This window comes from Lagopus muta, chromosome 1, assembly GCF_023343835.1.
Source record: "Lagopus muta isolate bLagMut1 chromosome 1, bLagMut1 primary, whole genome shotgun sequence".
Lineage (NCBI taxonomy): Eukaryota > Metazoa > Chordata > Aves > Galliformes > Phasianidae > Lagopus > Lagopus muta.
The window spans coordinates 154,560,231-154,572,717 of NC_064433.1; the positions used below are offsets into that span (position 1 = coordinate 154,560,231).

Here is a 12,487-nt window from a genome sequence, read left to right on the forward strand (position 1 = left end):
CAAGGAACCTATCCCGTGAGAAATGAGATAAGCTACAGTAGAAAAATCAAGTCTGACAAGGACTTTAATGAGCAGGTAAGCATCCAAAACAACAGATATTTAAGGACTAATGCTGGCACCAGAACTACTTGCTAAAATCCAGGAAAATAACATTATAACAGGAATTAAAATCTCATCTGAACACTGACAACTAAAATAGCTCCCACTAGGAATAGTGGAAATTTGTTTAATTTATGAAAATATGATTATAAGAAATGACAAAAGAATGAAACATCCTGGAGGTTCATTCTCTGTAAAGTTTGTAAGGCTTATAAATGTTACAAGTAAACTTTTTTATTTCCAGTATCCACATCAGTGTTTTTATTTAAATAATGGAAAAATAAATGCAAAAAGCCTTACAGCTGTGTGTAAATATAACTTTTCTGAAACGTGTATTTTAACTGTATTTTTATGGTTTTGTGTGTATTTGTACGATTAGATTTCACAAAACCAAAAATAACTTATTGTTCTCTTTTGCACCATTTGCTTTGACCCACACAGAGTTAACTCATAGCAACACTTGCTGCCAGTTGTTCAGGCAAATGGACTAACATCCTAGTAACAACAAGTAACTAGGGAGAAAGAGAGGGAAAGGACCAAAGTCTTGAACTTCCTGGATGAGTGCTCGCAACATGTTAAAAAAAGAGGCAAGCTTAGCAATTACCACTACTAACAGTGCTCTGGAGTGAACTCAGTTCTATTGCATGAGTTAGCTACAACCTAATAAAAAAACACCCTCCAGGGACTTGAACAGAGTTCAAGCACTTTCCTGCCCTTATCAAAATAAGTACTTAGGTTTCCAAACCAGGACACTTCCGAGTATGTACGCCGAATTCCATCCAGATGTGCTCCAACTTGGAATTCAGGCTGATTTTAAGTGCCTCTGAGGTTAGGTGGTGCTTGAGTACAAAAGGTATTGGTAAGACTTCAGTGGAATCTAGTCAAGGAAAATCTGCCCCCAGATGTTACTGTGGCAACCGGTTGGAAAACCATTAGTACGTGCAAAATCTGTACACATCAACAATGCACTAAAATTTAAATATAGTTATGCATACTTTCCTTAACGGTATTGTTATACATTTAGAACCAAAGAAACTTACATGTATGTGAAGTACCTAATTAACATGAGCTAATTTTGAAGCATGTCTTCCCACATTTTGCAGGTTCATTAATGAGATTTAATCCTCTGTATAATCACAACTGTATATATAAACTCAATGAACTTCTGTTTCTCTACTAATCATGGAATACACTACAGTTCATTAAAAAAAAAAAAAAATACTGTACTTGCAATGAAAAGGTTTAATTTAATGATTAACATCTGACAAATATTTAAATATTCTGTATAGAACAGGACTCAGTAAGAATGTTGGTGAAGGACAAGGGGAAACAGTTTTTAACTGGAAGATGATAGATTTAGACTAAATATTAGGAAGAAATTCTTTACTATGAGGGTGGTGAGACACTGGAACAGGTTGCCCAGAGAAATTGTGAATGCCTCCTCTCTGGAAGCATTGAAGTCCAGGCTGGATGGGGCTATGAGCATGGTCTAGAGGGAGGTGTCCCTGCCTATAGCAGGAGGCTGGAACTAGGTGATCTTAAAGATCCCTTCCAACCCACACTATTCTATTATTGTGATCTGAGCTAATCATGTAGACTTCTTTTCTAAGCCAGTGGGGGAAAACAAGTATTTTGTAGGCATGACTTATTTCATCCCAGTGCAAGAATGTGAAGTTAAACAAGAGTGCTGCAAGTCACATCCATGTTGCACTTAACTGCTTTTCTCAAAAATTAATTTCCAAATTCATACAAAGTCTATCAGTCGATTACATTTAAAAATAAAATCTGAAATGGTGTTACGAACTAAACAGACTTTTACTAGGAAACAAAACCACAGTATTTTCAAGGGTTCTAGTAAAGCATCAGCCAAAAAATTAACTGGTAAAAATATTTTAGAATCAAAAAGAGGTATTCAACTTGACTAAGCAAAATGCATAGAAATTAAGATTGATAAGATTCACAGATTCAGCCTCTGAAAATAGCTGGACAGAACTATGTGGGCAGAACAGAGGAATGGACTTTACCACCACTGATACACTGCCTTCAATTACTAAATCCCTTCACACAAGTCTTGTGCCTGCTTGGCACTGATAAGTCTTCCAAAGAGTAAGACTGGCAAATAGCATGAATCCTAAACAATAAAGTTTTCAAGACTGCTCTTTTGTCTCTTCTCATTTTCATTCTCATTATGGCTTTTTCCCACCCCTCATCCTTATTACATTTCCTCTTTTGCCTACCATTAATTTTTTGTAAGCTTCATAACAAATATAGTAGAATATTGTCTCATTTTCTCTCACAAAATAATTGACTCTTGATTCCCTAAATTAACTTCTCCCAAACTTTAAAAATAAAAAAAATTCTCCTGAATGAAAAGTTAAATGCATTCAAGACAATGGAGGATGTTACAGGGTTTTGAAGTAGGTTTCCTATATATGTTACGTGGCACAACCAATGGAAAAAGGATCTGGGGAAATATACAATGAAAGCCTTAGTAATCCAAGTTTAAAATGTTTAAAATGTTTTCCCCATCTTCTTCTGCTTCTATTAAAATGCTGAAGATATTTTTAAGGGTAGCAATTACAGTAAGAGCAACTTAGTGATAATATTGTGTTGCAATGTGGACTACATGCATATGGTTAAAGCTGGAGGAGAGAACCACAGATTTGCAAAGTTAGCCCTACTGTGAATATCGGACTGGCAAAACAAATGCTGCCAACAACTGGAGAAAATTTAGGATGGCATCCAAATCCAGACTACAGAAATGGGAGTGCATCTAAACATAGGGTATCAACAACTGAATAAAGTATTTAAGCTCTCATAATAATAAATTTTCCAGACACCAGAAAACCAAGACAGGAAACTTAAAATAACAAATATTATTTAAGTAACTGATAAATAAAAATATTAAAATATTCTCTCACAAATGAGAGGTGTTTTTTTTTTAATTTAATCTAACTATGCTTGTTATGTCTTCCTAATTTTCCTCCCATTCTACTCCTGTTACTCATAATTTTCTTTTAAACATATGAGCTATTTAGTAATGCATTTTAATATTCGAATTATGAAATTGCCAAGCTTACACATTAAGGAGCAGATTAAGGTATAGAATGACACATGGCATAATAACATCATTTTAAAACAGAGATGGCAATAAGAAAATTGTAGACTTAAAAATAAAATAGCATGAAATTTTACAAGGTTCAGTTTGCAAAGAAAGCTACCACTTGCTTGGCTAAAACAATCCATTTAACAACACTTTGTCTATAAAACTCAAGCGTCTTTCACCAAAGTATTTTGTCTGATTTCCTGAATAGTTAAACTGAAACATGCTAAAGATAAAAACAAACATCATCATCATCAATAACAGCAACAAAAAGATCTCTGCAAATGATTTTAGGCTTATCACAAAGAACACTTCTACATTCTAAAAGGTCTATTCACAGTCATCATGTTAGTAGATTATTTGGAAGCAGTTTCTAAAACTGGATGCAAAGCTCATTTACATGCATCTGCCAAGTTTTAAAATGTTTTAGAACCTAAACTAAAACATGATGAAAATGACTCACTGTGGTATCAGAATATGTACTGTAGGAAATAAGAACTCATTTGCAAGTGGGAGAAATGCACTCACACTTCATCTGTGGGAATTCACTAGACTGCCCTTCCAGTAAACATTATATTTTAAAATAATGACGGAAAATATGCTTCCTTTAACTGCAGTTTATGAAAAGATTTAGACAGCTGGCATTACAAAAGAGACTTACAAAGATAAATGTAAAAGCTGTTTTTAAAAATAACTCACAAATCACTTTGCCAATAGATAGCAACTTTACATTAAAAAAAAAAGATTGCCATTATTTTTGCATATTTCAATGGATAAATTAAAACTGCTTTGTCCTTTTGAGAAAATCAACAAAATAAACACTAGAGATTGCTTTAAGAAGTAAATCAACCAACCAACCAAACAAGCAGATTAGCAGGCACACTGATTGCCACAACATAGCTACCCTCTGTTCATTTGCACATTTTAATGAACCAAGTACCTTGCAGCAAATGAACTACTTGAAAAAGCTATTTCTTTATTTTAATGGAGAGAAGCCATCCAGCTCCAAGAAAATAAACCTCATATTTACCTCATTATCTACGTATACGGAATGCTTTGTAAAAAGCCCAAAACTTCAACATAACACAGAAATCAGACCCAGAATCCAGAACCTGTGAATGGGAACAGTGTCATAAGCAACAGTACTGGAATATGCAAATCCAAGCCACAATGTTATAAAAAGTACACCACCTGTAGTAAAAAAGTCCTTCATGAATACGCTACAAAAAAAAATGTAATATTACAAAGATGATTGGGGGGCTGGAGCACCTCCACTACGAAGACAGGCTACAAAGACAGGCTGAAGGAGCTGGGCTTGTTCAGCCTGGAGAAAGGAAGGCTGCGGGGTGACCTCATTGCAGACTTTCAGCACCTAAAGGGAGCCCATAAACAGGAGAGGAGTCAACTCTTTGAAAGGGAAGATAACTGCAGGACAAGTGGAAATGGTTTTAAGTTGAAGGAGGGAAGATTTCGGTTGGATGTCAGGGGAAGTTCTTTACAGAGAGAGTGGTGAGGTGCTGGAACAGGCTGCCCATAGAGGTTGTGGATGCCCCATCCCTGGAGGTGTTCAAGGCCAGGTTGGATGGGGCCCTGGGCAGCCTGGTATTAAATGGGGAGGTTGGTGACCCTGCACGTGGCAGGGGGGTTGGAGATTCATGATCCTTGAAGTCCCTTCCAACCCTGGTCATTCTGTGATTCTGTTATTCCTCACGTAGTTCCAGATGTAAAGATCTTATAATTAAGACATCAATCTAAGCTAATTTTGGGCATCTCAAAGAGACATAAAATTTAGATCAGTCACCTTTTTTTTAATCCTAGAGAAATAGTTTATATCGAGTATGGTTGGAGATTTGACAGTCATTTATATGTCTGAAGTTAGGGAGCATGAAGAGAAGAATGAGGACTTCTAATTACTTTCACTACTCACAGTATCATTTTGCACAATCAAAATGTTTTCTTTTTCCCATAGGGATTTGAATAGGAAAAATTCTTCCTCTCTCTACAATCCAAAACCAATTCTAATGATTTTGGCAACCAAGAAAAAATGGGAAAATGCAACTTTCTAAATCATCTTTAAGCTTATTATCTAGGGCTGTTTCCTATCCCAGAGAAGCCACAACTAACATTAAGCAAAATTTCAGAAGGAATGAATCAGATGAATCACTGTTTTTATCTGTTTACCCATGGCAATGGACACCTTCCATGAAACAGAATATCCCTGAAAACAACTGCAGAGTTCCACATCAAAGCTTAAACTACATTAAGTAAAGATATATGCAGTAGTATTTCTGTTACAATATTAGCTACAAGTTGCAGCATTTTTACCATGTATTTAGTATGCAAATATTTTAAAAGATATACAAATAGACAGTAACAGTAGTTAAGGAAATTAAGGACACTTTACATTTCATAATTTACATTTGATATCTAAGTTATGAAATCTAACACTTTATGAAAAAACTAAAATGACTGAAATGTGTATGTATTTTACATGGCACCCAAGCTTCATCTCAGAGGAACTTACACAATATCTCCAATACTTTTATTTCCACAGTTATTCTGCCATTTGATGATGAAGTTTAAAATGCTTACTCACTCTTAAGAGAAAGTTTCTCGAGTTTTCCTGCCTGCAAGTATTTTTATTCTGTAGGTGAGAAGCTGATAGAAGCTACAGATTTTTTTTGCTTCTGGATTACCTAGTAAGGGCACATGCATACATAGTCCCTACGTTCTTCATGCTTCATCAAAAATGTCTGTACAGACTGTGTGCAACATCATCTTCAGTCATCATCATCAGCTTCATTTCAATTACAAAAACTTGCTAACAAGCAGAGGTAATATGAAAGGAGTGGACAACATATGTTCACATGAGCAATATCTAAGAATTTTACCTAGCACTATGGAGATCTACAAAAGAAGTTTTTTGTTTGAAAATCTGCCTACAACTCTATCAGATGTACCCTTCCATACCACCTCTGGTAGATTTGTTCAATTCCTCGCACCACACCTTTTCTCTGGAATTACAAATCCTCTCACTAATCATCACCAGCAGCGCAACCTCCCCACTTTAATTTAGTGCTGCTCTCAGAGCCCCACTCTGAATAAATAATCCCATCTCAATTAAGTCTGGCTGAACTTTGGCTTGTAAGTAACTTTTTTTTTCTTTTAGATATAAAAAAACACTTCACAACTGTACACTCACTGATATCATAAATATCTCAAACTAGTACCACCCCATTCTGGTATCCCCAGGACTCAAACATCACAGTACATCTAAGTGCCAATACTGCTACATACTATTTGCTAAAAATTCTGCTAACATGTCACAAGGATCCCACAGACCAAGTTATTGCTTAGCAAGAATTTAAACTCTGGTTAACTATGCATTAAACATTAATTGTGCATTCATTTTAGTTGCTTCACAGAATATTCTTACGGTTAACCAGATAGTCACATAAGTAGGCATTACTGTGCCACCAGGTTATTTAGCTAAAAAAACAGAAAGTATTTAAGCAGCTTTCCTCAGCGTAAGCTAAAGGACACAGACATCTCAATATCTAGTATGCGATGCAATATTTCAGTGTTGATGGCATATAGCTTCAAAAAAAATTTGCTGGTCCCTGAATGTAAACAACTCTGAGCCAACCCTGACCAAAGGAAATAATAGCTAGAAATAAGATCATGCAAAAAGGAAGTCAGTTCTTCAGCCCTGATTTTCCTATTCTCCTCCTGGTCAACAGACAGACTGATCTCACAGAGAGAGCAAACATCACACAGGATGACAAAGACTCTCATGATGGTTTCATCAGTTGTAAATACCACCTGTAAATACCATATTGTCCCTTTTCTTTGGTAAGTCTTCAATATAATTATCATCAGTTAGGGGTATCCCAATACTGGATAGACTACTGTCAAAGGCAAACAGCTCCTGGTAGCTCATGGCTTGGCTCAAAATACCTTGGCTCAAAGAGGTATATTGTTTTGGTAGCATTCATGAACACAAGCATGATGGTTCCTCGTTTACAGAATACTCATCAAACAGACTAGCTGTCCTCCACTATATAACAATGTGCTAGTGTTTTTCATATTGTTGAGAGTTACTTGCGTCAAACAGGTGTCACTACCAACAAGTGAGGAGTAGGCTAAGAGTAGCAGTTAGCTTCCCATTTATACCTCTTTCTCAACAGTTTGAATTTGACTCTGTGGATGACAAGCTCTGCCCAAAGTTGAGATAAATGTTAGTCTCTACGTCTAATATTCTGGGGAGTTTCCCATGGGTTTACTAGGAGGTCCGCAAGATGATGAGGCTTTAACTCCCTTCTCAGACCACCATATAAACACCTAGTTAGACAAACTGTTCTTTACCAGTTATCCAATTAAGAGGAAGGTGATCAGATTCTGAATTTACCCACTTGATTCTAAAACGTTTATTGTTATTGAGATACTAAGATTGAAGAAGTGTGTATCATAATGGTCTGGTTCACCCTCAAGTTTAGTTAGGGTTCTGTCAAAATGTTTTGAATGTTACACGGAAGACAGAAAGTACGCCCAGAGGAAAAACACTTACAGAATGATTTTAATTCCTAATTTAGATTTCGATGTCCTTTGTGCTTTAAAGCTACCAGATCTGTTTCAGGCCTTATCCCGTACTACTTGTATTACACAATACATGCCATGCAGCAACAGAATTTTGAAAGATGAAATGATAATGTAAACGTGATGGCTACAATAACAGATTTTATAGTCAGAATGCTATAGTTTAAATAACGTTGAAACTTAATGCTAAGATAAAAAAATAAATAAACAGTAGTAGGTAGTTCACCAAAGACAATGATGAAAAGAGGCTGAATAAGTTGGATAATACAACAGAATTGTCATATCACGAGCTAAAATACTAGAAAACTGTAATAGTTAAGTGAGTGCCTGAAAATTGTGGTGACTGAGACAGCTGATTTCATGGTACATATTTACATTTCTTATTCAAGGTTTTTAAAGGGATACAAAGCACATACAATAAACAGTAAGAAAATTCCCAGTATTTTACAGCTTCTGTTCAGTTTTACATCGAGTAGCTGCAGCGTATCAGAAAATAAGTCTATGTAGCCTGGTAATACTGTCCTCAACTATGGACAAAAGTGTGTATTTTGATCAAGAAAAATGTCTGCGAACATTGTATTTTTTCTTCTCCTACTAGTATTTAGCTATTACCAATTTTCAGCACATCTCATTTTATGAGTCCGAACACAAAACAAGAAAAATCACTTCAAGTACATCCCATGAGCAGCAATGAACTAACTGAAGAAGAGTTGAGATTTTCTTGTTTGATCACTAAAAAAAGATTTTATTAAAAAAAAAAAACACAAGAAAACAAAATATAACCAAAAATACACCTGCATACTGTATAGGTGTTTCCTTGCTATTCCCAATATTTCTGATTTTTTTTTTTATAAAACCAGTTTCCACAGATACACAGATAAAGCTGAGCTACAGTTCTGGAAGAAGAAATTATACTCCTCAAGGTTTAAAAAAAGTGAATAATCAAAGGAGTTTTCTGTTGGCTTGCTTTCTGGTAAGGAGATTAATGGCCATTATTTTGAAAATAATACTTAAGAAATATTCAAACTAAGAAAAAGTTGGCATACATTTAGTATTGCGACTTAGCCTTGCAGTAGAAGATGGAAGTATTATGAAGTGACCCTCTCCATTCAACCTCAAAACATTCAATTGAGTTAATTGAGTTAATATAGCTTTAAAATTAGAAACAGTAATAATATCAGCAACTTGAAGCAAAATGAAAACATTTCTATTTGGTCATCAATTTCCTTCAAGGTTTAACACTGACAGCAATTTAATCCAAAATATTGATTTTTTAATTTCACTGGAGGTAAATGAAGCATATTCTCACACAGAATTCACAACTGTATAGTATCAAAGAAGAAACAAATACTACATCCTAACATCACAGTGATCTACTCTGAGGTAGAAACAGCAGATTCTTTATCAATATAGCCTTCCACAAATACTATCATTAAGTACTTTATCAGCATTTGTAAGCAGCTATTTACAAAAAGCTATTGCTTTTTTTTATTATTATTATTGCTTATATCAGCAAGCAAAATGGAAATAACTGCACCTGACTAGTAAATTGGGCATTAGTTACACTTCTGATCACAAGATTTGCCAGGGGCTTAATTTAACCAGAATTCAGGCCAGTCAACATTCCACATAATCCTGAAGCTTTCAAACATGTTTGCTTATATAGATTATGATACCAGTGGAAACTACGATGAGTCAACTTGTTTTCAATAAAGCAGAGCTAACTGTTATATTCACTTAAATACAATAATGGACAACACAAGTATTCCTTTTTTATTCGTGGATGTTCTGGTTATGTTAGAAAATTTCTTTGTTCTATAGAACTGTAAATTCAGACGTTGGAATTTTTCATTCCATCTTATTATGTGAATTTATTATTTTGCAGTACAATTTTGATAAATTATTTGGAATGTGGAGAAAGTCACAGTCTTGACAACTCTATGGTCTTGGAAGAGTGGTATTTTTAAAGCTATGCCTTTATTTTAAAGATGTGAAATATGGCCTTTTCATTTTCCTAAACAGATTTAAAAAAAAAACCAACCATAATCATCTGGGGAGTAACCTGTTGCTTTGAACTCCCAAAATTGTACTAATCAACATTTTAAGAGTGGAAATAGGAGTTTTATTTGAATACTTATTTATGGAAAAAATTATAGTAGGATGGAAGCACAAGTGTATTAACCAAGATTATGACAAATAGCAAAAAAAAAAAGAAAAAAGACACATCACATGAGTGATCCTGGGGCAATGTAGATCCTTCACTAGTATTATCACTGTAATGTAGCTATGCATTAAAAAAAGGTTTTTAAATAATTTGTGCCTATGCTTAAATTAACATTTTATTGTTAATTAACAGATTATTAAGCACAGCTAAAAACATCTCCAAGCAAACAAGTTTACATCAAGTACTTCCTTTAACAAGATGACTGAGTGGCATAGCTGGTTAAAGCACTGTGATTTTCTTTATGGAACAAAGATGTTGATAACAAATCAAGCGCGAAGATTAAGCACATATGATGAACTTACCCTGAACAGCTTTGATTATGGTCAGTAGTTTTAAATTAGCCCATTATTTACCGTATCTAATATTCTAAATTTGCAAAAAGAGAAGGTGCTGCAAAGCAAGATAGCAAACTGCTTGTGAATCAGCAGAGAATAACAGTTTTCCCCTATCAATATGAACAGAATTGTAGCTTCATATAGATACTGTGCTTTACATATTGAATATGAAAGAGGGAGGAAAGAGAACAGTAAGAAGCATGTAATAAGCATAACAGTTCATGACTGTTGCTCTTCATCCACACTTTAGAAAAAGTCATCATAATAGATAACTTTATATCTTCAACCAGAAAAAAAAATAAAGAAGTTCAGAGTTTGAGCACTTCTATGGCACAGCATGAAATACACCTTTTCTGTGAGAGGCATAATGACGATTGCCTGTCTTTACAGGATTGTGAGAGAAGAATTAAATGTCCACATTGTTACCGTGCTGGTAATGGGAAGAAAAAAAAACAAAAAAAACCTACTAGAATTAAATCTGTAACTTCATTTAAACAAAATTCTTGTAATTCAAATTATTCTTTGTAAGCAGAAAGCCACACCGGTCATTCCTCTTCCTTAAAACTTTGAGTATAAATGTACTTGCATTTTAAGATTTATTTTCATTTTTAAAAGATACTTACTGTTCTAAGAGTTGGTCATACTTTCTTAAAGCATCTCTTTCAGCAGTAACAGCTCTCTCTTTTTCAGCAACAGCATTATCTCTTGCTTCTCTCAAATTTCTGAAGGAAACAGAAGCAACTGTGTCAATATTTGGTTAGACTATTTCATTTTATAGATTACTAATGACTGATCTTAACTTCAATACTACCTAATTCAATTTTAATAGAGCAATAGAAAGACATCTGTCTATATGCCTATTCATTATATTTCATTCTTATCAACAAAATTTCTCATTCTAAAATTCTAAAAACAATGATCAAAGTTCCTATTTTTATGCAGAAACCCACGAATAATTCAGAATACAAGAACTACAAATTAGTTTTTTTGTTTTGTTCTGTTTTTTCCTGAGAATTAAATGCATTGCAGTAATTGGAATGTATTTATACATGTATATACATATTTGCATTTACACTTGGTACTTCACTAAATCTATGTTGTCCTCCTAAGTGACATGATTCAAAACTTTTGTGATACAGCAGGAAGATTAGCTGAGCATAGAAACCCTACTTCCATACACAACTAATTCGATAGTCAGTCATATTGGTTATTACATATTGTTGGTGTTTCTGTCTGCCTTTTGCTGTTGTTGAAACTTGCAAACTAGCTCACTTCTACTTCATCTATACATACCAGAACAGTATCACACGAACTAAGAATAATAAATATAACTCTTATGTTAAAAACGATATAGGTATTAACAGTAGTATTACAGTTTATTGCCACTTTATAAATGGCACTTAGTGCTTATAAGCTGTATTTTTATTATTAAGTATTGTGATACAGCAATAACCACAGAACAGTTGTTGCTGAAGGTCTGATCTATATTATGAACATTTTCAAGGATTTTACTTGAAGATATCTACAGTTTGCTCCAGTGATGTGAACACCCTCTGGCACTCTGAATGTATTAGATGTCCTTAGAGATTCCTTTCAGTTTGGCTTCATAAAAAAGGAATCCTGTTTATGGATGAGAGAATGATAACAAAATCTACCTTAAAAATAGAATTATTAGGCTGCAAAATTTACCAGTGAAATTCAGCAATTCATCTTGAGAGTACACTATTTAAACTGGTTCTTGACAAACTGTAAGAATATGGCAGTTAATTCTCTTAACAACAGTGAGGTTGACCATATTAAGTCTTAGTGCAAAAGCACAAAGTTGCAATCTTAAGACTAAAGGAAGAGAAGTGGATGATAATTAAATGGTAGATGTACAGTCACTTGTTTAGAGAATACACTATTTTGCTTAACCGTTAATTTAAGCAAATGAAAATTATACAGAGAAAAACCAGCATGAGTAAAGTACTACTAAGCAACATGATGGCAATCACAGATGTGATGCAACTTCTGTTGAAATATTTGCAATAGAGCTAGGAAACACATTAGTGACACTGCCAGTTTACAGATCATGAGCATGTTTTTAAAAAAGGTAAAACATCTGATTGCTATACATGCAGGCCACATTGA

At 34.3% G+C, this 12,487-nt stretch overlaps 1 protein-coding gene across 4 annotated transcripts in view; it reads right to left on the reverse strand.

Moving 5' to 3' along the window:
• PIBF1 (progesterone immunomodulatory binding factor 1) overlaps positions 1-12,487 on the reverse strand; it is a 158,332-nt gene that overhangs the window by 100,112 nt on the left and 45,733 nt on the right. For all 4 annotated transcript variants that reach the window (XM_048933302.1, XM_048933299.1, XM_048933301.1 and 1 more), the window contains exon 9: positions 10,981-11,079. In XM_048933302.1, the coding sequence (XP_048789259.1) occupies positions 10,981-11,079 (99 nt within the window). The remainder of the gene's footprint in view (positions 1-10,980; positions 11,080-12,487) is intronic.